The sequence below is a fragment of the Hyperolius riggenbachi genome, chromosome 4 (assembly GCF_040937935.1).
Source record: "Hyperolius riggenbachi isolate aHypRig1 chromosome 4, aHypRig1.pri, whole genome shotgun sequence".
Classification (NCBI taxonomy): domain Eukaryota; kingdom Metazoa; phylum Chordata; class Amphibia; order Anura; family Hyperoliidae; genus Hyperolius; species Hyperolius riggenbachi.
In genome coordinates, this window is record NC_090649.1 from 204,922,848 (window position 1) to 204,947,713 (window position 24,866).

Below are 24,866 nucleotides of genomic sequence, written 5' to 3' on the forward strand. Positions count from 1 at the left end.
CCTGGTCCAGCATCACATTTCTATAACAGACCATCAGTAAGAGTCAAAGACTGCATGTTGCTTCAGTTTCATTTTATAAAATGTCTTACCCAAAATGCTGTTGCCACGGTCTGTGTACCCTCCAAAAGTAAAGACGTGGGAGTGGTCAGCAGTTACAACAGTCAGTGTATCGTGTTCTGATGTCATTTCACCAGCCTTCTTGATGGCTTTGTCAAATTCAATAGCCTCAGTCAGTGAATTCTTGGCATTTGAATCATGGTGGCCATGGTCAATTCTGCCACGTAAACCATCATAGAAAGAACACAATAGTTTAAATTCTTTCTTCATTAAAATAATATATATATAGTATATGTCAGAGATACATAAGTTATTTTGTAATTTAATTGTAATAGATAGCGGAGAGGCCGCCGCGGTGGTGAGCGGCATGACGGCTGTATCCGCGTCTCAGCCGGCGGCCTCCGCCGCGCAGTTACATGTTGGAGTTTTGCCTGGTCCCTCAGTTGCACATAGAATCAGGGCTATGCGCGTGCGCGCCAGGCGACAGGACCTTTTTGCAAGTAGAAGGGGAGTCAGCTGATCAGCCGGACAGCTGACTCCAGCAGTGCTCCGGATTGGCTAAGTGACTGGGGTGGCGCTGCGGAGCACTCTTAGTATATATAGGACCTGCCTGTTAGTTGCTCTTTGTCTGCTGTTGCAAATGCTACGTGTTAGCACTCAGACCTTAGTCAGATCCCAAAGTGTGCTAGAACCAGCAGGAGCTGGGGATTCACACGTAGCCAGATTCTGTTGATAGCTTAAAGTACTAATTGAATTGTATTATTTGTTATGACCCTCTGCTTGCCTTAACTACTCCTCTGCCTACTGATTCTGTGTCTATGCCTATCTGATCTTGTTGCCGACTCAGCTTGTACCTTACACTGATTCAGTCTTCTGTCTTTGTACCGTATCTGTCCGTGTGTTGCCGATCCTGCTTGTCTGACTCTCCTGCCCTCACCAGTGAGCTTAGTGCTGGTGAGGGACTCTCAGTTTAGTAATCACCTGCTCCTCAGGTTGATAGCTGCAGTACAGTCTTAATCACCTCCTCCTCAGGTTGATAGCTTCAGTACAGTCTTAATCACCTGCTCCTCGTGTGATAGGTACCTTCTGTCTACTGTGCATCATCCGCTCCTCGAGTGAACCGGTCACTACTTCATCTGAGTCTCCAGCCTGCTGGAGTACTGATTCCAGTGTTCTGTAGAGATACCCCTCATTACCAGCTCCTCTGGGAAAGTGGGTTTCTCTATCTATATTACTGTTGCACCAAACACTTATCTCACACCTGGTTATCCTGTGTCTTGCTATACTCGCATTATTGGTGATTCTGCAGATCACCATATAATCAGGTATAGCATCTGTATCACCAATAATCAGAAAATCTGTCCTTGCTGACACCAATCGTTACAGTAATGCTATTAAAAAATTATTGAGAGGGATATGGAGCCTGACATTTTTATTTCCTTCTAAATAATGCACATTGCTTGGCTGTCCTGCTGATCCTCTGCCTCTAATACTTTTAGCCACAGACCATCCTGAACAAACATGAGTGTTTTTGAACCAAGTCTGACCCAATTATTTGCATGCTTTTTTCTGGTGTGTGATTCAGACACTACTGATGTCAAAGAGATCATCAGGACTGCCAGGCAACTGGTATGGTTTGAAAGGAAATAAATATGGCAACTTCCATATCTTCAAACTTCAGGTTCCCTTTAAATCTATCCTGATTTAAACTGACATTTTTTTATTTATTTATTTTCTTTTTTTTTTGGGGGGGGGGGGGGGGTGGCATGGGGCTGGAGGAAGCCCTAGGTATGTATAAAACTTTTATTAAATCTCGTCTCTGGTTTCCTCTAAAACAGACCTGTACTCAGAACTTCCTTTCTACGCTAAAAGATTCGCAAAAGTATAACCTTTTAAAAAAAAAAACTGTTTTTGTTACAGCTGACACAGCTGACACAAATCCTGCAATAAATCTGCACTGTTTATACTTCCTTCTTTCATGGAAGCAGACATATTGTTAACATCCTGTGCTTTCAAATTAGCTTATCTGCCTTATCTGCCATAGCAGTCAGCTGACACAGGGGAGAGATCAAATTACAACTTGTGATTAGACACAGATGAGGGGGAATTAGACAGGCTAAACTGTCTAAATACATACAGGGTGCATTTCTCTATGTTTTCCTTCTGTCCAGTGCAAGAGTTCAGGTCTACTTTAAGCTATAATTCCACAAAATAACTCACAGCCTTCCCTTTTTAAAAAGAAAAATCTTATAAATAAGATATTCTAATCTATACTGATGCTACGCCATCTCATCTTCCCCATACTTTTCATATGAAGTATATTTTTGGTGGTTTATACTTATCTTCTACAAAGAGGAAAAACCCTTTGGGATTTTTCCTGAGGATCTTGATGGCCTTCTCAGTCATGTCCGCCAAAGTTGGGTCCATTGAAGGATTACGACTCAGTTCATAATTCATGTCTTTTGGTTCAAAAAGCCCTAAAAAAACATATGTTTAAATACATGCATTTCAGTCGCATAACCTGAAAGAGGTCTAAAATATGAAATATGTCAGAAAATATATTTTTGTGTAAAACATAAATAATTGTTAAGCAATCAAACAAATTGTGTTCAGACTTGATCTTGTGGAAAATTCCAAAGGCAACATATATGAGTTTTCCTAATATGCAAGACATAAATACAATACCCATAAGGTAGTCCGTTTTTGCTTCATCTATGGCATCAAATTGTGCCTTGTTCCATACATAAGCTGCATTCTATGGGGAAAAAAAACAATATTGAAACATACTTTTATATAATAGATACTGCTGCGGCATATTCCCTAAGTTTCCTTAGTGCCTATAATGTTTTATCACATATTTTTAATCCTGTTTCACCATCATTAAACACATCAGATACTGTACATTTTGTAAGTGTTGTGTGTAAATTAGTGGGTAAATTAACACATATATGTGATATTGCACATAAATTGCACATAAATTATGTCCTTTGGTAATGCTGAATGATTAATGACAACTTTTCAGCTAACACTCCTGGGTGCCTTAACCAGTTAACACAAACTAGACGTATATACACATCCAGTTTGTGTCACGATCCCTCAAAGAGGACATACAGGCTTGTCCTGTCAATCAGTGGTGGGTGCGTGTGCATGCACGCACTTCCGCTGCTCTTTAACAGTGGGACATAATTAGCAGTGATTGGTGAATAAGAACATGTATTTCCTGAGCCAATCAAAGTGTCTGTGTATGAATGATCATGGCTTCGATCAAAATGAAAGTAAAAACTATAGTAAAAAAAATTACACACTTTCTGTGAACACAAGATAAAGTTTGTAGCGCCATTGAGATGACAAAATAAAAATATAGTACAAAAAATATCTCCTATAGTTTTTAACCCCTGCTGCCCCCTTACTCTCTCCTGTAGTAACTTAAATAAAACAAAGCCAACGTGACATAATTAAAAAAAAATACATACATAGTTACTTTAGGGATTCAGATTTTTTTAATATGTATGTCTTAGGTTATATCACTGTTATTTTTGCAAATAAGGGCTTGTAATAATTGATAGGGTACAGTGAGAGAACAAAAAATACAAAAGAGAAAAAATACACCTTTATTTTCAAATAATATATTGTTGTCATACATTGTACTACAAACATGATTTAAATGTTATGATAGCCGGGACAAATGAGCAAATAAAATGTGTGGGTTTTATCTACAGAAGCAATGTTTAATTCAAAACTAAGGGAGTTGGATTTAGAAATAGTGTCTTTTTTTCCTTGTTTTTCCTTTTAAAATGCACAGAACATAAAGTAATTAATGAAAACAAGTATCACCCACAAAAAGCCTAATTTGAAAAGAGATATCGATCATTTAGGTGTGATAAGTAATAATAAAGTTATGGCCAAATTAATGGGAAGTGTGCTGAAAGGTGAAAATGGCTCTTGGTGGGAGGGGTAAAATAAACCAAAATTGAACAAGGCAAATTCTGAAAGCAGTTATATTGATTTGTGTATAGGCATGTAAGTATTAACTCAGTTTCACTAACCTGGTCAACAAAGAAAGGCTTGAGACTCAATTCCTATTTGGGTTCCACTTTAGGGAGGCTCTCCTATATCTATGTCATTTTGGTTTTTTTTAACATAATTTATCTCTGTCATTTTCTTCTGACCACACCCACTAAATGCCTATACTTGTATGATCTCATCTTAATGTGGGTGTGGTCAGCATTATAAGTGAAGATAAAAACACTGAGGATAGCAACGTTCACCAAGTTGGTTGCAAACATATACTCATACTACAATGAAGCATCTTTGCTCCAAAATGTACTAAAAAAAGAGCTTACAGAAATCTTCGGAATTGTCAGCCTACCATATATAAAAACAGGTAATAAATTATCCACTTGAATATAAACCAAGGGGACCTTTACACCGCCCACCCCACGGCCTCCCTTTTTTGGCCAATTTCAGTGTCTGACTTAAATGATTTCCAAAATAAGAACAAGTATATGAGACGCTTGCAATACAAAGGCTGGAAGTATTTCATTACCTGTCTTGCTCTCAGCCATATATCGGTTAGATTCAGCCCATCTCTGCGCAGGGATCGGCTTGATGTGCTAGTTGGATATTCTGGGTCAGGTATTCCCGCTGCAGTCATATAGGCTCTCCCGCCTCCTAGAATCACCTGAAATAAATTAACATTATAAAGCCACAAAAATCTATAATTATGCCTTCATTTATAGAAATGTTATAGCAATTACAGTATTGGGATTAAGAAAGTAAAGGTTACATTTATGTCTGTGTTGTACACCAGTTGATATGCAATATCCTTGCATCCGCTATCAGTCATATTTGTGGTCATCTCGTTGTCTGAATACCAGTCCCGGTCGGCACTGTGAGCATAGGCTCCAGCTGGAGAGGCATGCTGGACACGGGTGGTGGTCACAATGCCCACAGATTTCCCTGGGAAAAGTAAATAGAAGTGAATGTATGTTCTTACAAAATACAGATGTTACTCAAGCAAAATCTATGGCTGCTGTAAAACTTGTTATAAATATTAAGATCTGTATATTCTGCTAAGATTCAGGCGAGTAGTATTACATTTGAAGAATACACTAAAATGTAAATGTGCACAAACACCTTCTCCTTAATTTGTGTCACCTGCCAGAATCGAACTCTATCCTATGTGTGACACTGCAGGGAACCAATGCTGTACAGATGTATCACTAGGCAACAGTCGAGTAACGTGTCCTGTTTCTATAAAGAAGAGGGGAGGGATGGCAACGTTGGGAACGACAGATCATTTTCCACAAGTGGGGTAAAAAAGGGTAACAATGGCCTAAATTTTCCAAATGTCACTTAAAGTTTACCAGAGACGAGAAGAGTCTCAGGTTCCATACTTGCCTGGGACTTCCTTAGTCCCCGTTAAGGCTGCTCATCCCTCGCCATCTCCCTGGGTGACTCCTGTCACCCGCAATGGTCCCTGAAATCCTGGCCATGTTGTTCTCCATCGCACATGTGCTGCCTGGCCAGGCACATTCCTCCGCCGTGCTCCTGTCCCTCCCGTCGCAGCAGGGGAGCAGTCCTGGCCTGCGTAGACGCAGATCACTCCGTGTGACAGAGCACAACTTGGCCAGGCTTTCGGAGACAATTTCAAGTGACAGGAGTCATCCAGAGAGAAGGCAGGGGACGAGCAGCCTTAAAGAAAACCCGGGGCGGCATTTTCAAATCTTATAGAACACAGAGGCATGTCCTGTGCACAATGACATGCCTCTGTGACATTGTGCTGCAGCCGCCGCTCCCCCCCCCCCCCCCCAGGCTCTGCTGTCCCTCCCAAAATACCGCCAGGCTAGCGACAATCTGCTTGTCGCTAGCCTGCTATTTACCTGCGGCTTGTCGATCCATCAAAAGGCTCCTCCTGCCGCCAATTCGCCTCCACTAGCTTGCTCCAATTGGAAGCTAAGCCACGACCCAGGAAGTACTGTCCTTTAAGGTAAGGCATGCCAGTGTAATGGATTGCGGAGACACCGCTGCGCGGTCTGGCAGCGGGGCGGCTGTCTCCGCGTTCAGACCGGCGGTTTCCGCACAGCAGCATGCGTCTGGTTTGTCTGAGCCTAGTAGTGCACACAGATGGAGAGCTACGCGCGCGCGCTAGGAGGCAGGACCTTATGCCAATAGGAGAGGGATCAGCTGATCAGGACGATCAGCTGATCCCAGCACAGTGGGTGATTGGCTGAGTGGGACTGGGCGGTGCTGAGGAGCGCTGCACTATATATACTTCTTGCCTGTCAGTTGCTGGTTGTCTGCCGTTGCGAATACTAACGTGTGAGCACTCAGACCAGTCAGATCCCACAGTGTGTTAGAACCAGGAGGACCTGGGAATTCACACTTACCCAGATAACGTTTGTGTTATATGTTAGACCAGTTCCAGGGTGTTGTGACCAAGGACCTCACACCCAAGCTTAGGGATACTGTGTCATTGATGTGTTATACTTTAGACCAGTTCCAGGGTGTTGTGGCCAAGGACCTCACACCCAAGCTTAGGGATACTGTGTCATTGCTGTGTTATACTTTAGACCAGTTCCAGGGTGTTGTGACCAAGGTTCTCACACCCAAGCTTAGGAATACTGTGTCATTGCTGTGTTATACTTTAGACCAGTTCCAGGGTGTTGTGACCAAAGACCTCACACCCAAGCTTAGGGATACTGTGTCATTGCTGTGTTATACTTTAGACCAGTTCCAGGGTGTTGTGACCAAGGACCACACACTGAGGCTTATGAACACTGTGCTATTAATGTGTTATACTCTAGACTAGTTCCAGGGTGTCGAGACCAAGGAACTCACACCCCAGTCTAGGACTTTGTTATACTTATATGTTATATGACCATTTGCTCTGTCGACCTTTCTCTTGCTTTCTGATTTGGTACCTCTGCATATCTGCCTACCAGTTGCCAGACCCTGCCTGTACCCGGTTACCGAATCAGTCTCTCTCTTTCTGTACCTGATCTGCTCGTGTGTTGCCGACCTGGCCTGCCCGACCACTCAAGCTGTCACTCTTCCTGAGTGCTCAGTCTATCTGTTCTAGCAGTACACCATTCCACTAGGTGTCCGCTGCAACCAGGACTCCCGCTCCTCAGAGATTCCGGTCTGTTAGCAGCCAGTGGTCTTTTATCCTGGCTGCAGTACAGTTTACCATCTGATATCATTATCCCTGGTTACCAGGTCCTCACTATCAAGGAGATAGTTTCTGCACTGCCCAGGGCCACCTGCCCCTCAGGTGGCTCTTGGCCGAGCCGTTTACATCTCCCGCTCCTCGGGAGATAGCCTTCAGTTCATCTAGCACTTTACTCATTAGGTGTCCAGAGGTTAGTCATACTTGTATTATTGGTGATTCTGCAGATCATCCATAATCAAGTATACATCTGTATTGTTGATGATTCTGCAGATCATCAACAATCAGATTCTCTCTGTGTGCTGACACCAATCGTTACAGCCAGATTATAAAGCAAACTCGGGGTCACCTGTAGAGATGGCCCGAACTTCCGTTCACAAACACGAGAACTTCGCAAACCGCAATAGACTTCAATGGGCAGGCGATTTTTAAAAACTACAAAAATTGTTTCTGGCCACAAAAATGACACCTGGAGGGGGGCATGGCGGAGTGGGATACATGCCAAAAGTCCCTGGGAAAATTACGTATTTGACGCAGAGCAGGGTTATAATCCCTAAAGGACAGAAATCTCATTGCATTGCTAAATTGGAGGCATAAAGTGCTTTAAAACATCTTGCATGTGTATACATGGATCAGGTAGTACAAGTAGTGTACTGCTTCACACTGACAGACCAAACTCACTGTTTAACGCACCACCGCAAAGGCTGTTTATATTTGTGAGCTGCTTTTATTAATGTATGCATAACATTGGTGTTTGTTTTTTGCGATCAGGTGCCTTCGCAAAGCAGTTGTCCCTAGTTGGGTGTTGGCCTTCCCACGACTCAGTTTCTTTTGGCAGAGGTTGCAGATGACATTACTGGTATCAGAGGCACACAAACAAAAAAAATGCCACACAGGTGATCTTTGGAATGTCGGCATTCGGGTGGTGGCAACAGCAGGCATTGAAGGGTGTGTTGGCTGGATGACTCCAAGTGTATCCCTAAATGCATCATTTGTGAATATCTGCTCTGACACATCAAGTGGAGCAGCTGGGTTGCTATTGGTAGTAGTGTTAAGTTTTTGTGTGAAACCAGAAGCTGAACAGGAGGAGGACGGTGCATCAAGGAGGTTCTGTGCGGAAGCTGTAGAAGATGTGGTGCACTGTTTAAGCCAGTCAACCACGTCCTCAGAGTCTTGGGAGTTGAGAGTACGTGCCTTCTGAACACTGTACTTTGGTCGAGGGCCGCACGAAATCACGCCAGCACGACCTCGAAAATACCTGCGGGGTGGCCTGCCTCTGCCTGTTATTTTTCCCATATTGGGGGAATGCAGTACTACTAACAATATTCAATAGTGGTAGACAATGTGTGTAATCACAAAGAGGCACGCAATCAGTGTCAATTACATAGCAGCAGAGTGTGTGTGCGTGTGTGTGTGTGTGTGTGTGTGTGTGTGCGTGCGTGCGTGCGTGCGTGCGTGCGTGCGTGCGTGTGTGTGTGTGATTTCCACTGTCTAATACAGTGTGCTGTCACACAAGTACAGTTGAAAGATATGCACTGGTCTAATACAGTGTGCAGTCACACAGATGCAGTGGAAAGATATGCACTGGTCTAATACAGTGTGCAGGCAGTCAGTGGGACTACAAATACCAAACAGCCAGCAACTGTCTGTGGGCTGTATCTATGCAGTGTCACCCACAAAGAGAGATATGCTTTAGTAAGTTAAATCACACAAATAGAGTACGAAGAAATGCACTGGTGGTAATACAGTGTGTCAGCAAGCAAGGGCCTGCTGCGAAAGGGCTGTATCTATGCGTCTGTGTCACACACACACACACAAAAAACCACATCAGAAGCATATTAGCTTTCAAAAGAGCTGTTTTGGGGTGCTTTCAGCAACAAATTTTAGCGAGGAGCAAGCTAACAAGCCTAAGTTACACTTTCCTTAGCTCTGCAGCAATGTCTCTCTCTTCTTTAACTAAGCAGGCAGCAGAGTGAGAACATGGCCGACGTTGCTGCCTTTTATAAGGAGGGGGGCGGGGTCCAGGAGGGAGTGCTGCCTGATTGGCTGCCATGTGTATGCTGATTGTGATGTAGAGGGTCAAATTTTAGCCTAATGACAAGTATAGGAGGCAGGGTGAACGCGCATAAAAGTTCGCTATTTGCCGTGGATGAGAACAGCGAAAATTTGCGTGAACTACCCACCGGGCGAACTGTTCGGGCCATCTGTACTCACCTGTACAGACTTGACTTGACCTGTACTAGTACTTAAGTGTTGGCCAAGAACAATCTATGGCTATCTACATGGGGGACTCTGTGGCTACCTACACTAAGGGGGGGGGGCTCTGGTTATCTATCCTGGAGGGACAATCTGGATACCTATACTAAAGGGGGCACTCTACAGTTACCTATCCTGGGGGGCTCTCTGGTTGCCTATATGGGGGAACTTTCTGGCTACCTATACTGGGGGCTCTCGGACTACCTATGTCGGGGAATCCCTGGCTACCTATACTGGGAGCCTCTCTGCTAAGCTTTATACTGAGGGGCCCTCCATCACTACCTATTGGGGCGGGGCTCTCTGGATAACAATACTGGGTGCACAATCTCTTGCTACATAATACTGGGGATGCAATCTCTGACTACCTATTACTGCGGGCTCCTCCAGCTATCTATATTGGTGGGATCATATCTGCCTACATGTACAACCTCTGGCTATCAACTACTGAGGGGGGGTTACCTAACACTGGGGGGGACCTCTGACAGCCGCATTACAACAGTATGTCCGAGTCAGTAGCCCCTTCAAACCCCCTTTGTTCTCATTCATTGCATGGCACATTCAAACCAACCTTCACTCTTTCCCCCAGACCTTCAATAAGGGTGCACACAAACACACAGTACTGTTGCCCTTAATGATCGTACGTGGATTGTTAGAACAACAGTTTGGGGCCCAAGTGCTATGAAAAGATGCTTCTCAGCTATATCTCTGGGTAACCAAAAGCACAATGGGGCCTACTTGCTAAAAATGGTAAATTAGCCATGTGCAGGCAGCGTTACTTATGCCAGCTAAATATTAGCACGGCCGGAATTATCTCTGTAATGTGTGTGTTAAGCAACTGGCATAAGTATTTATGAAATTGCTATGCTTTTTATATAAACTGCAATTTCACTGCTGTTTAATGAATATGCACTAAAGTCAACTTTCACTCAGGGCATTAATTACGTTTAGTATATAACTTTTATTCTGCCACTTGTTTTAGGAAGGGCTCTTCATAAAATTATGCATGGCTATATGCCATTATACCAAAACTAATACTTAGCTCCAGTCCAGGACAAATAGGGACTTAAAGAGACTCTGTAACAAAAATGTTATCCCGTTTTCTACCATCCTACAAGTTCCTAAACCTAATCTAATGTGCTCTGGCTTACTGCAGCACTTTCTATTCTCACCGTCTCTGTAATAAATCAGCATATCTTTCCCCTGTCGGACTTGTCGCCCTGTGTCTGGAAGGCTGCCAACTCTTCAGTGTTGATCTGCTATGCACCCCCCTCCAGGCCCATCTATGCACACTCCCGTGTGTGTGCGTTATTTACATTAGCCAGCTTTTCTCTTCTGTCTTATCTTTTACAAGCTGGATAAATCCTCTGTTGTGAAAGGAGTCACATACTGAAGAATTACAGACACGGGCAGAGCTGTCTGTAGGAAGAAACAATTAGCCTGTAACTCTTCAGTGGGTGAGAGCTGCAGGGGAAAAGAAACACAAAAATTACCTCTTGAGATTCAAAAGGAAAGCTGTATACAGCATGCTTGTGTATGGATGTATTTTCTATGTGTGGACATACTGTACATCAACCTACTTCCTGTTTTGGTGGCCATTTTGTTTGTTTATAAACAAACTTTTAAAAACAGTTTTTGACCACTTTTAATGCGGCGGGGAGCGGCAAAATTGTGACAGAGGGGAATAGGAGATGTCCCCTAACGCATTGGTATGTTTACTTTTGTGCGATTTTAATAATACAGATTCTCTTTAAGGCTCTGTTAACCAGAGTACATTATATATTCAGTATTGTTAATGTGAGATGGGGTTATAACTCTCAATACTGCTCATTAGCTTATGTGACCACTTGAACGTTCTGGCTCAGTTACTAGAGGTGAAAATCTTTCAAAGGTATAGAACATGTTAAGCCTAGAGAGAAAAAGAAACAGTGTGGTGGTTCCCTGTTGCAAGTATAGACCCTACCCCCTAGTAGTGTTGTGATGAGCAGAGCAAGTCCCTCTTTTTTATTTATTTTTATTTTTTACTCAAAAAAGCAAAGAAAAGCAAAAGAAAACTTCCTTGAAAACAGAAATAATGGTTAATGCATTGTAAACATTTTATTAAATCCAATGTAGCAGACATCAAAGTACAGTTCAGGTTGTACATCAGTTGTTAGTTCCTTAGATCCCATGAAAGCTGAAGAGAAATCATACAATATAAATGTTGCACTAATGCTGTAACTAATCACTGTTAGATTTGACGTTCAGCTGTAAATCATAGCTTGTGAAGCTTAAGAAGCAAGCAAAAGGTAATGTATAAGAGGAAAATAAATGGACTATTGGGCCATAAAATTCCAAAGGTAAATAAGCATTAGGACGCCCTGTTGATAACCAACTTAAGAAACCTAACTGTCTGTCTGCTGCAATAATATCTTGCATCTTCCCCTCCCCAAGCCCAAAAGGCAAGGACATCATTACAGAGGTTAAATAATGTAATGCTTCTATCATAGAGTATATATACCCATGCAACATTCAGAGGACAAAGACCATCGCAGGGACAAAGTTCCAGGAGATAAATGAGTTATGAGTTAGAGAGCTGTCTGCAGGTGCCTGTACCAACTGGACCACATGTTGTCACATTTATTTGGAGCACGTCTATGTGCATCGATCAATGTGCGGTAAGGTAGTTCCCTATTTATATTAACCTTCCATTAACTGAGGCTTGGAATTATCAACTGTATCCAGTGTCAAGCTTGTACCTTTCCAGCCATGTGTAAGGCTTCCAACAGGAGTTGTTTCTCACATTGTTCAGTATACTTGTTGGAATGAGATTTAGTAAGTATCATTTAGGGTCTAGTGGAAGAGGCATACACAGTATATCAAAAGCCCTGTACATTAGGTCAATGCCAGTGCATATGTAAAAGGGTGCCTTGGACATGGCAACATTTGGGACATAAAGAGGAGGGAGAACTGCCGTATTAAGCTATCTGTGGGTAAGTGTGGTATGTTCTATGGAGTAATGTAAATATTGTATCTGAACAGGTGCATGTGCTCCTCCCAGTTATCTGATGAAATGTCACTGACTTCTTGCAACCAATTTTATTTTATTTAGTACAGCTAATGCTGGGCATAGACGGTTCGTTTTATATTATCAATCGAGCCGCTGATGGCTCGATTAATAATATTCAACCTGTCCGATCACCGTGGCAGGTCGATACCGCGCTCGATCCCCACGGGCGGACAATGGTAGAAACGAAACGCTGATAAGGAAGTGCCCGCGCCGCAAGCGCGGACGAGCGGTGTTGCGCCGGCATCGAGCCGCTAGCTCGATACCGGCTCATAAACGAACAGTCTATGCCCAGCATAAGAGGGTAATAGTGGCTGCATATAACATGTAGATCAATTTCTGTTCAGATGGTCTTGTAATCTGGCATGCTTGCCACTGGGGTTAACCCCTGAGCTTGTAAAGCGTGCATTAGCTGGAAGAACCTACACATCATGCGCAGTGGTGGCCCTCTCAGTTTTAGTTACCAGATCCCTATTCCTATCAGCAGTCTGGGTACTTTGACAGGTGGGGACAAACACCGCTAGCCAGGGTCGGACTGGGCCACAGTAGTACAGTTTTTTCCCTCGGTGGGCCCCCCCCCCCTCCAGGTCTCTGGTGGGCCCCCCCTCTTTGTCTGACAGAGCTCCAATTGCTGCCTGCAGCACAAAAATTCTCTTCTCAGTGCTGTAATCACTTGTGCTGAGAGCAATGGCATAGCTAAGGAGCTGTAGGCCTCGATGCAAATTTTACAATGGGGCCTCCCAAGCACTCTATACATAACAATTGATACGACGCACCAAAACCTGCCAATGGCAACTACAGTGTCAGAGGTGCAAGAAATGGATGGGAAATAGCTTGTTAATGATTACCACTGTTCAAAGTATCTATAGAAGTGATTATTATGAGCACAGGACCAATAGAGAGGTAATACTGTAGTTGAGAGAGGGCCCCTTTGGCCCAAGGGCCCCGATGCGGTCGCAACCTCTGCAACCTCTGCGGTCGCAACATCTGCAAAGTAGGTCATTACTTTATATTGAAGGAGGGGACTCTATGCAAAGTTTTGCTGGGCAGCGGTGTCTCTGAATTACAATGCTGCTAAGATCATGTACATTTGGCCCTGTCCATAATACATCATGATGACCACACCCACCTTCCGGTGCATGGTCACACCTTTTTTCCCCCGCAATCATGGGATGTGTGGGCCCCAGGTTGAAATTTCTTTGGTGGGCCCCTAGTGTCCCAGTCCGACCCTGCCGCTAGCACTGGGTATGGAAGCTCTTTAGGCACCCTCTTGTCTGGTTTGGGTGTTGGAAGAAACAAGGGTCTGTTCTGCTATGCCACTGCACTGCTCTAGATGTTATTAGACATCACCCCCTGAACTGGGTCATGGGTACAGGAGGCTTTCAGCAGACCTCTTACACCTTTTTTGTTAGTGTAAATTGTAGTCAATAAATACACAGAGAGTTGTAATGTTTTATTTTTAACTAGTGTTGAAAGAAGTCTGATGCAAGATAACTCGTGGGGCTGCTAAAAGATTTAAAGGGAACCTAAACTGAGAAGGATATGGATTTTTCCCTTTAAAATAATGCCAGTTGCCTGACTCTCCTGCTGATCCTGTCTCTCTAATACTTTTAGCCACAGCGCCTCAACAAGCATGGAGATCAGCTGCTCTGACTGAAGTCAGACTGGATTAGCTGCATGCATGTTTCAGGTGTGGGATTCAGACAGCCACTACAGCAGCCAAAGAGATCAGCAGGACTGACAAGCAACTGGTAATGTTTAAAAGGAAACATCCATATCCCTCTAAGTTAAGGTACCCTTTAAGGCAGATGATCAGTAGGACTGCTGAGTAATTTGCATTTTTGAAAGGGAAATACCATATATATTCGGATATAAGTCGACCTTGTGTATAAGTCGATCCTAAAATTTGACCCTCTTAAACTGGAATGACAATAATGTCACATGTCACGGTGGCGTAGTGGTTAGCTTTCTCGCCTTGCAGCACTGGGTCCCCGGTTCGAATCCCAGCCAGGGCACTATCTGCAAATAGTTTGTATGTTCTCTCCGTGTCTGCGTGGGTTTCCTCCGGGCACTCCGGTTTCCTCCCACATTCCAAAAACATACGGATAAGTTAATTGGCTCCCCCTAAAATTGGCCCTAGACCACTGTACTTACACTACATAATATAGACATATGGCAATGGTAGGGATTAGATTGTGAGCTCCTTTGAGGGACAGTTAGTGACAAGATATATATATACATTGTACAGCGCTGCGTAATATGTCGGCGCTATATAAATACTAAATAATAATAATAATAATAATGTCACTGGGAGCCGAGGGACGCTATTGGTCACTCGCCAGCAATGAAGGAAGGGAGATTGTAGGACAGCGTGCGTGCTATGCATGCCATGGTGGAATAGGTAATGTATGTCCGACGTCATCAAGCCGGGACCCAGATATTCGGCAGTACAGGGCTTACCGAACAGCCGTGCGTGGAGGCTGTGGTTGCATGATCCTTGCTTGAACAGGCAGAGGTGAGACAGGCTGCTTGTAGCTGCTTTTTTTTCAGTATCTTTGCAGAAGAGGGAGAGATGAATGATCACTGCTGTTGCCCTCCCCCCCTCCACTAATATTTTCTTATACCAATTAGGCCAGCCAGGGCCGGATTTAAAATAAGGCACTGTAGGCATGTGCCTACAGGCGCCTGATGATAGAAAGGAAGTTCAATCCCTGAGTGCCTCTCTCCCTCTTACCCTATGCAGTCCTGATGTGAGTGTAAATGAGAGGTTACTCACCCTACTCTCGGCATTCCACTGACGAGATGTGCCTTCAGTCTAGCTACATAATACTGGGGTTCCTCTAGCTACCTAATACTTAGGGGCACCTCTAGCTACTTAATATTGAGGATTTCCACTGGCTACCGAATGCAAAGAGGCACCTGTAGCTACCTATGACGGGTGAGGGAAGTAAGGGAGAAGTGACAGCTGGGACAGCCAGCACACTTGCAGTGCGGTTTGGTGGGAGGTTTGTAGGTTCATGGAGGGCAAAGTCTAAGGTGCCAGGACATCTGTGCCTACAGGCTCCTGTAAGGTAAATTCGGACCTGGCTGCAGCTAATAGTGCCAGGGGCGTGCACGGGAATGCGCTTCATTGTGCACAGCTGAGTTGCAAGCAGGATATGTATATCTATGTCCTTGTGGCTTGGGTGAAGTCACAGAGGACATAGATACTGTTTACTGTATCTGTGGATAAAGTGGTTAATGACGTTGAACAATGAGATGAAGTCAAGTTAGCAAAAACGCATAATTCTGAGATAAAGCAGATGATAAGGGGTACAAAGGTATTTTAATTATTCGACTCCTCTGAGTTTAAGTAAACTATAGCAGTTTGAGAGCTACTTACCTGAATGCTTTGCTCTGTGAAGAATGGATTTCACTTCATTACCGTTGGCTGAAGTACACACTCCATACTGTGTGGCAGCGCTTACCCCCAATGTTCCAGAATTTCCTTTCACCCCACACAAATAGGCTGTTGCTGTTCCTGCACTGTCTGGCACCTGTGCATCTACATTGTACACCTGCAATATGTAGAGACACACTTACATGCATAGCTGATAGCTGACTATAGGACAATCTGCTTGCAGATGCAATGGGTGAAATTGAGGTTTAAAGTGGGACTGCAGACTGACAGGAACTTTTAAACATTTTATACAAGCATTGGTATATATGAAAAGAGCACATCTTTCCTTCTATATTTGTGTTGTGCTACTGAACGTGGGTACACACCTTTAATGGATGTCACCCATCGGGGATCGGGACCCAATCTCCTTGAGTGACATCGCTGGGCCAGGCTGCACAGATGTGAGTCAGCTGTGTAGCTGACAACGTGTACTGTTGCTATGCGGAGGTGCGGAGGGATAAGAGAGTGGCGGGGAGCATGGCGATGTCATGCAGTGGAGGAGAAGCGTGCACAAAGGAATCGGCTGTCACTGGAGGTGAGTTGAACCACCAGGTGGATCACTTGTGCATCAGAGATCGGGGGCCTCTGTACACACATCTGATTATGACTTTAGTCAAGCGTATGTAGGAGGCTTTAAATGGACCCCAGTTACACAGCCTATGAGGTGCATGGGAAGAGAACCTGAACCCTCTAATCTGATAAGTAGAGATTGCGAAACTCGATTGTAGAGAGGCGAAACTCGATTGCGAACTTCCGCAAAAGTTTGGTTTGCGCAAACTTGCACAAACCGCAATAGACTTCAATGGGGAGGCGAACATTGAAAACTAGAAACATTTATGCTGGCCATAAAAGTGATGGAAAAAATGTTTCCAGGGGTCTAACAACTGGAGGAGGGCATGGCGGAGTGGGATGCACGTCAAAAGTCCCGGGGAAAAATCAGGATTTTACGCACAGCAGTGTTTTAAGGGCACAAATCACATTGCATGCTAAATTGGAAGTCTAAAGTGCTTTAAAACATCCTGCATGTGTATACATCAATCAAGTAGTGTAATTAGTGTACTGCTTCACACTGACACACCAAACTCACTGTGTAACCCACAATTTGTGTAGTGACGGCCATGCTGGACTGGTGCGCACCATGGCGAGAGTGCAGGAGATAGCGGTTTTCAAGCCCATATGGTCGCTGGGCTGAGGTAGCTCAATGACAGAACAACAGTAACTGTCCAGCTGATCGAATTTGGTCTGTCCACAATGAAGCAACGGCCTTATTATCTTGGGTGTGCCCCCCCCCCCCCCCCCGAGATACTCATTTAGCCGGCGGTCATTGCTCATTGTGATGCGCAAGCCCCTTCACCGCGACAAGGTAACAATCACGAAGGGGAATTGACACATGTACATGCCTTTTGTTTTGTTGTTGCAGCTGCAGTGCAGCCAGAAAAATTAGACAGGAATGTACACACTCCAGAAAAAAATGTTATTGGTTTTGTTAGCGGCCGCTGCTAGCAGTGGCCTTAAAAATTCAGGAATCCGCCTGGAGTCCTGGACCCTGTTGGTGGAGGCAGAGAAGGCAGTCAAGCGGCCTGCAGGCAGAGATGCTGTGTGGGGACCGACTTAGTCTTCGGGCGGGCAGTAGCCCTCCGGGATCCATGCCTCATTCATTTTGATAAAGGTGAGGTACTGAACACTTTTTTGACCTAGGCAACTTCTCTTCTCAGTGACAATGCCTCCAGCTGCGCTGAAGGTCCTTTCTGTCAGGACACTTGAGGCAGGACAAGACAGAAGGCAAATGGCAATGGCATGGCAAATTGTGACAGCTCTGGCCACAGGTCAATCCTGCGCACCCAGTAGTCCAGGGGTTCATCGCTGCTCAGAGTGTCTACATCCACACTTAAGACCAGGTAGCCGGCTACCTGCTGGTCGAGGCATTGGTGGAGGGTGGATCTGGAAGGGCTAAGGCAAGGCGTTGGACTAAAGAATGTCCGCATGTCTGACATCACCATGAGATCGCTGGAGCCATGGAAGAAGGATTACTGGCAGTGGTACCTTTATTCCGTTGTGCTGTGACATCACCCTTAACCACTTCCCGACCGCCCACTACACAGGGGCGGCGGGGAAGTGGAGCCCATCAGGACGGCCTCACCCACAGAGGCGGCGGTCCATTTAAGGGCATGGGCGGAGCGATCGCGTCATCCGTGACGCGATCCTCCGCCGGCGCCTGTCACCGCTCGCTCGCCGCAACATCCCGCCGGCTATACGGAAGCGCCGGCGGGATGTTAACCCCGCGATCGCCGCATACAAAGTGTATAATACACTTTGTAATGTTTACAAAGTGTATTATACAGGCTGCCTCCTGCCCTGGTGGTCCCAGTGTCCGAGGGACCACCAGGGCAGGCTGCAGCCACCCTAGTCTGCACCCAAGCACACTGATTTCTCCCCCCCCTGCCCCAGATCGCCCACAGCACCCATCAGACCCCCCCCCCTGCCCACCCCCCAGACCCCTGTTTGCACCCAATCACCCCCCTAATCACCCATCAATCACTCCCTGTCACTATCTGTCAACGCTATTTTTTTTTTATCCCCCCCCCCTGCTCCCTGCCCCCTCCTGATCACCCCCCACCCCTCAGATTCTCCCCAGACCCCGCCCCAGACCACCCCCCCCTGTTTACTGTATGCATCTATCCCCCTGATCACCTGTCAATCACCTGTCAATCACCCGTCAATCACCCGTCAATCACCCGTCAATCACCCCCTGTCACTGCCACCCATCAATCAGCCCCTAACCTGCCCCTTGCGGGCAATCTGATCACCTCCCCACACCAATAGATCGCCCACAGATCCGACATCAGATCACCTCCCAAATCCATTGTTTACATCTATTCTCTCCTCTAAACACCCACTAATTACCCATCAATCACCCATCAATCACCCCCTATCACCACCTGTCACTTTTACCTATCAGATCAGACCCTAATCTGCCCCTTGCGGGCACCCAATCACCCGCCCACACGCTCAGATTGCCCTCTGACCCCCCCTTATCAATTCACCAGTGCATTAATTACATCTGTTCTTCCCTGTAATAACCCACTGATCACCTGTCAATCACCTGCCAATCACCTATCACCCATCAATCACCCCCTGTCACTGCCACCCATCAATCAGCCCCTAACCTGCCCCTTGCGGGCAATCTGATCACCCACCCACACCATTAGATCGCCCGCAAACCCGCCGTCAGATTACCTCCCAAATGTATCGTTTACATCTGTTATCTTCTCTAAACACCCACTAATTACCCATCAATCACCCATCAATCACCCCCTATCACCACCTGTCACTGTTACCTATCAGATCAGACCCTAATCTGCCCCTTGCGGGCACCCAATCACCCGCCCACACGCTCAGATTGCCCTCAGACCCCCCCCCCCCCCCCCCTTATCAATTCGCCAGTGCATTAATTACATCTGTCCTTCCCTGTAATAACCCACTGATCACCTGTCAATCACCTGCCAATCACCTATCACCCATCAATCACCCCCTGTCACCCCCTGTCACTGCCACCCATCAATCAGCCCCTAACCTGCCCCTTGCGGGCAATCTGATCACCCACCCACACCATTAGATCGCCCGCAAACCCGCCGTCAGATTACCTCCCAAATGTATCGTTTACATCTGTTATCTTCTCTAAACACCCACTAATTACCCATCAATCACCCATCAATCACCCCCTATCACCACCTGTCACTGTTACCTATCAGATCAGACCCTAATCTGCCCCTTGCGGGCACCCAATCACCCGCCCACACGCTCAGATTGCCCTCAGACCCCCCCCCCCCCTTATCAATTCGCCAGTGCATTAATTACATCTGTCCTCCCCTGTAATAACCCACTGATCACCTGTCAATCACCTGCCAATCACCTATCACCCATCAATCACCCCCTGTCACCCCCTGTCACTGCCACCCATCAATCAGCCCCTAACCTGCCCCTTGCGGGCAATCTGATCACCCACCCACACCAATAGATCGCCCGCAGATCCGACATCAGATCACCACCCAAGCGCAGTGTTTCCATCTATTCTCTCCTCTAAACACCCACTAATTACCCATCAATCACCCATCAATCACTCCCTATCACCACCTGTCACTGTTACCTATCAGATCAGACCCTAATCTGCCCCTTGCGGGCACCCAATCGCCCGCCTACACGCTCAGATTGCCCTCAGACCCCCCCTTATCAATTCGCCAGTGCAATATTTACATCTGTTCTCCCCTGTAATAACCCACTGATTACCTGTCAATCACCTATCAATCACCCATCAATCACCCCCTGTCACTGCCACCCATCAATCACCCCCTGTCACTGCCACCCATCAATCACCCGCTGTCACTGCCACCCATCAATCAGCCCCTAACCTGCCCCTTGCGGGCAAACTGATCACCCACCCACACCAATAGATCGCCCGCAGATCCGACATCAGATCACCACCCAAGCGCAGTGTTTCCATCTATTCTCTACCCTAAACACCCACTAATTACCCATCAATCACCCCCTGTCACTGCTACCTATCAGATTAGACCCCTATCTGCCCCTAGGGCACTCAATCACCCGCCCACACCCTCAGAATGCCCTCAGACCCCAGCCCTGATCACCTCGCCAGTGCATTGCTTGCATCTATTCCCCCCTCTAATCACACCTTGAGACACCCATCAATCACCTCCTGTCACCCCCTAGCACACCTACCCATCAGATCAGGCCCCAATTTGCCCCGTGTGGGCTCCTGATCACTCGGCCAAACCCTCAGACCCCCTTCCGATCACCTCCCCAGTGCATGGATTGCATCTATTTTCCCCTCTAACCACCCCCTGAGACACCCATCAATCACCTCCTGTCACCCCCCTAGCACTCCTATCCATCAGATCAGGCCCAATACAACCTGTCATCTAAAAGGCCACCCTGCTTATGACCGGTTCCACAAAATTCGCCCCCTCATAGACCACCTGTCATCAAAATTTGCAGATGCTTATACCCCTGAACAGTCATTTTGAGACATTTGGTTTCCAGACTACTCACGGTTTTGGGCCTGTAAAATGCCAGGGCGGTATAGGAACCCCACAAGTGACCCCATTTTAGAAAAAAAAGACACCCCAAGGTATTATGTTAGGTGTATGACGAGTTCATAGAAGATTTTATTTTTTGTCAAAAGTTAGCGGAAATTAATTTTTATTGTTTTTTTTTCACAAAGTGTCATTTTTCACTAACTTGTGACAAAAAATAAAATCTTCTATGAACTCGCCATATACCTAACGGAATACCTTGGGGTGTCTTCTTTCTAAAATGGGGTCACTTGTGGGGTTCCTATACTGCCCTGGCATTTTAGGGGCCCTAAACCGCAAGGAGTAGTCTAGAAAACAAATGCTTCAAAATTACCTGTGAATAGGACGTTGGGCCCCTTAGCGCACCTAGGCTGCAAAAAAGTGTCACACATGTGGTACCGCCGTACTCAGGAAAAGTAGTATAATGTGTTTTGGGGTGTATTTTTACACATACCCATGCTGGGTGGGAGAAATTTCTATGTAAATGGACAATTGTGTGTAAAAAAATCAAACAATTGTCATTTACAGAGATATTTCTCCCACTTAGCATGGGTATGTGTAAAAATACACCCCAAAACGCATTATACTACTTCTCCTGAGTACAGCGGTACCACATGTGTGGCACTTTTTTACACCCTAAGTACGCTAAGGGGCCCAAAGTCCAATGAGTACCTTTAGGATTTCACAGGTCATTTTGCGACATTTGGTTTCAAGACTACTCTTCACGGTTTAGGGCCCCTAAAATGCCAGGGCAGTATAGGAACCCCACAAATGACCCCATTCTAGAAAGAAGACACCCAAAGGTATTCCGTACGGAGTATGGTGAGTTCATAGAAGATTTTATTTTTTGTCACAAGTTAGCGGAAAATGACACTTTGTGAAAAAAAACTATTAAAATCAATTTCCGATAACTTGTGACAAAAAAATAAAAACTTCTATGAACTCACCATACTCCTAACGGAATACCTTGGGGTGTCTTCTTTCTAAAATGGGGTCATTAGTGGGGTTCCTATACTGCCCTGGCATTTTAGGGGCCCTAAACCGTGAGGAGTAGTCTTGAAACAAAAATGACCTGTGAAATCCTAAAGGTACTCATTGGACTTTGGGCCCCTTAGTGCAGTTAGGGTGCAAAAAAGTGCCACACATGTGGTATCGCCGTACTCGGGAGAAGTAGTACAATGTGTTTTGGGGTGTATTTTTACACATACCCATGCTGGGTGGGAGAAATACCTCTGTAAATGACAATCTTTTGATTTTTTTACACACAATTGTCCATTTACAGAGGTATTTCTCCCACCCAGCATGGGTATGTGTAAAAATACACCCCAAAACACATTGTACTACTTCTCCCGAGTATGGCGATACCACATGTGTGGCACTTTTTTGCACCCTAACTGCGCTAAAGGGCCCAAAGTCCAATGAGTACCTTTAGGATTTCACAGGTCATTTTGAGAAATTTCGTTTCAAGACTACTCCTCACGGTTTAGGGCCCCTAAAATGCCAGGGCAGTATAGGAACCCCACAACTGACCCCATTTTAGAAAGAAGACACCCCAAGGTATTCCGTTAGGAGTATGGTGAGTTCATAGAAGATTTTATTTTTTGTCAAAAGTTAGCGGAAATTGATTTTAATTGTGTTTTTTCACAAAGTGTCATTTTCCGCTAACTTGTGACAAAAAATAAAATCTTCTATGAACTCGCCATACTCCTAACGGAATACCTTGGGGTGTCTTCTTTCTAAAATGGGGTCATTTGTGGGGTTCCTATACTGCCCTGGCATTTTAGGGGCCCTAAACCGTGAGGAGTAGTCTTGAAACGAAATTTCTCAAAATGACCTGTGAAATCCTAAAGGTACTCATTGGACTTTGGGCCCTTTAGCGCAGTTAGGGTGCAAAAAAGTGCCACACATGTGGTATCGCCGTACTCAGGAGAAGTAGTATAATGTGTTTTGTGGTGTATTTTTACACATACCCATGCTGAGTGGGAGAAATATCTCTGTAAATGGACAATTGTGTGTAAAAAAAATTAACAAATTGTCATTTACAGAGATATTTCTCCCACCCAGCATGGGTATGTGTAAAAATACACCCCAAAACACATTACACTACTTCTCCTGAGTACGGCAATACCACATGTGTGGCACTTTTTTGCAGCCTAACTGCGCTAAGGGGTCCAAAGTCCAATGAGCACCTTTAGGCTTTACAGGGGTGCTTACAATTTAGCACCCCCCAAAATGTCAGGACAGTAAACACACCCCACAAATGACCCCATTTTGGAAAGTAGACCCTTCAAGGTATTCAGAGAGGGGTATGGTGAGTCTGTGGCAGATTTCATTTTTTTTTGGTGCAAGTTAGAAGAAATGGAAACTTTTTTTTTTTTTTTTTTCCCTCACAAAGTGTCATTTTCCGCTTACTTGTGACAAAAAATAATATCTTCTATGAACTCACTATGCCTCTCAGTGAATACTTTGGGATGTCTTCTTTCCAAAATGGGGTCATTTGGGGGTTTTTATACTATCCTGGAATTCTAGCCCCTCATGAAACATGACAGGGGGTCAGAAAAGTCATAGATGCTTGAAAATGGGAAAATTCACTTTTTGCACCATAGTTTGTAAACGCTATAACTTTTACCCAAACCAATAAATATACGCTGAATGGGTTTTTTTTTATCAAAAACATGTTTGTCCACATTTTTCGCGCTGCATGTATACAGAAATTTTACTTTATTTGAAAACTGTCAGCACAGAAAGTTAAAAAAATCATTTTTTTGCCAAAATTCATGTCTTTTTTGCTGAATATAATAAAAAGTAAAAATCGCAGGAGCAATTAAATAGCACCAAAAGAAAGCTTTATTAGTGACAAGAAAAGGAGCCAAAATTCATTTAGGTGGTAGGTTGTATGAGCGAGCAATAAACCGTGAAAGCTGCAGTGGTCTGAATGGAAAAAAAGTGGCCGGTCCTTAAGGGGTAGAAAGCCCTAGGTCCTCAAGTGGTTAAACGCACTGTAAAGCATAGTTGCCAGCTTGTTCTGCAAGTGCTGCAACCTTTCTACCTTCAGGTGAGTTGGTAACATCTCCACCACTTTGTGCTTATACCGAGGGTCTAGTAGTGTGGCCACCCAGTACAGGTCATTCCCTTGAGTTTTTTTATACGGGGGTCCCTCAACAGGCTGGACAGCATGAAAGCCGCCATCTGCACAACACAAATTTGGATGAAGACGTACTATCCATCTCCTCTTGCTCTTTCTTAGTGATGTCAGGTAAGTTCTCCTCCTCCCTCCAGCCACGAAGAATACCACGGGAAAGTTAAGCAGCACAAGACCCCTGCGACGTCTGCTGCCGTTGTTCTTCCACCTCCTCCTCCTCAAAAAAAAAACATCTTCCTCATCATCTGACTCCTCTTCCCCACACGACTCCTCCTCCTCCTCCCCCCCTCTGTGCTGCCGCAGGTGTTGAGGAAACATCTGGTTCTGCTGAGAATTGATCCCACCACTCTTCCTCCTGTTCCTGTAACTGGTCCTGTTCACACTCCTCCACAGCTTTATCCACCACTCTACGCACGGCATATGGGATCAAGTGGCTGATGGCGCCTTCACTGCGACTTACCTTTGTTTGTCACCTCCTCAAATGGCGGCATGAGTCTGCAGGCATTTTGCATGAGTGTCCAGTACTTCGGCCAGAACATGCCAATCTCCCCAGAGCCGTCAACCAGTAGAGATACTGGTTGACTGCTTTCTCTTGTTGTAGCAGATGGTCAAACATCAGGAGCGTTGAATTACAGCGAGTCGGGCTATCGCAAATCAAGTGCCTCACCGGC

The 24,866-nt window shown here is 45.3% G+C and overlaps 1 protein-coding gene across 1 annotated transcript in view; it reads right to left on the reverse strand.

Moving 5' to 3' along the window:
• LOC137504748 (intestinal-type alkaline phosphatase 1-like) overlaps nt 1-24,866 on the reverse strand; it is a 94,772-nt gene that overhangs the window by 14,479 nt on the left and 55,427 nt on the right. The window contains exons 4-9 of the mRNA XM_068233333.1: nt 15,907-16,081; nt 4,844-5,016; nt 4,604-4,738; nt 2,743-2,812; nt 2,400-2,534; nt 90-281 (exon numbers count right to left, since the gene is read on the reverse strand). Coding sequence (XP_068089434.1) covers nt 90-281; nt 2,400-2,534; nt 2,743-2,812; nt 4,604-4,738; nt 4,844-5,016; nt 15,907-16,081 — 880 coding nt within the window. The remainder of the gene's footprint in view (nt 1-89; nt 282-2,399; nt 2,535-2,742; nt 2,813-4,603; nt 4,739-4,843; nt 5,017-15,906; nt 16,082-24,866) is intronic.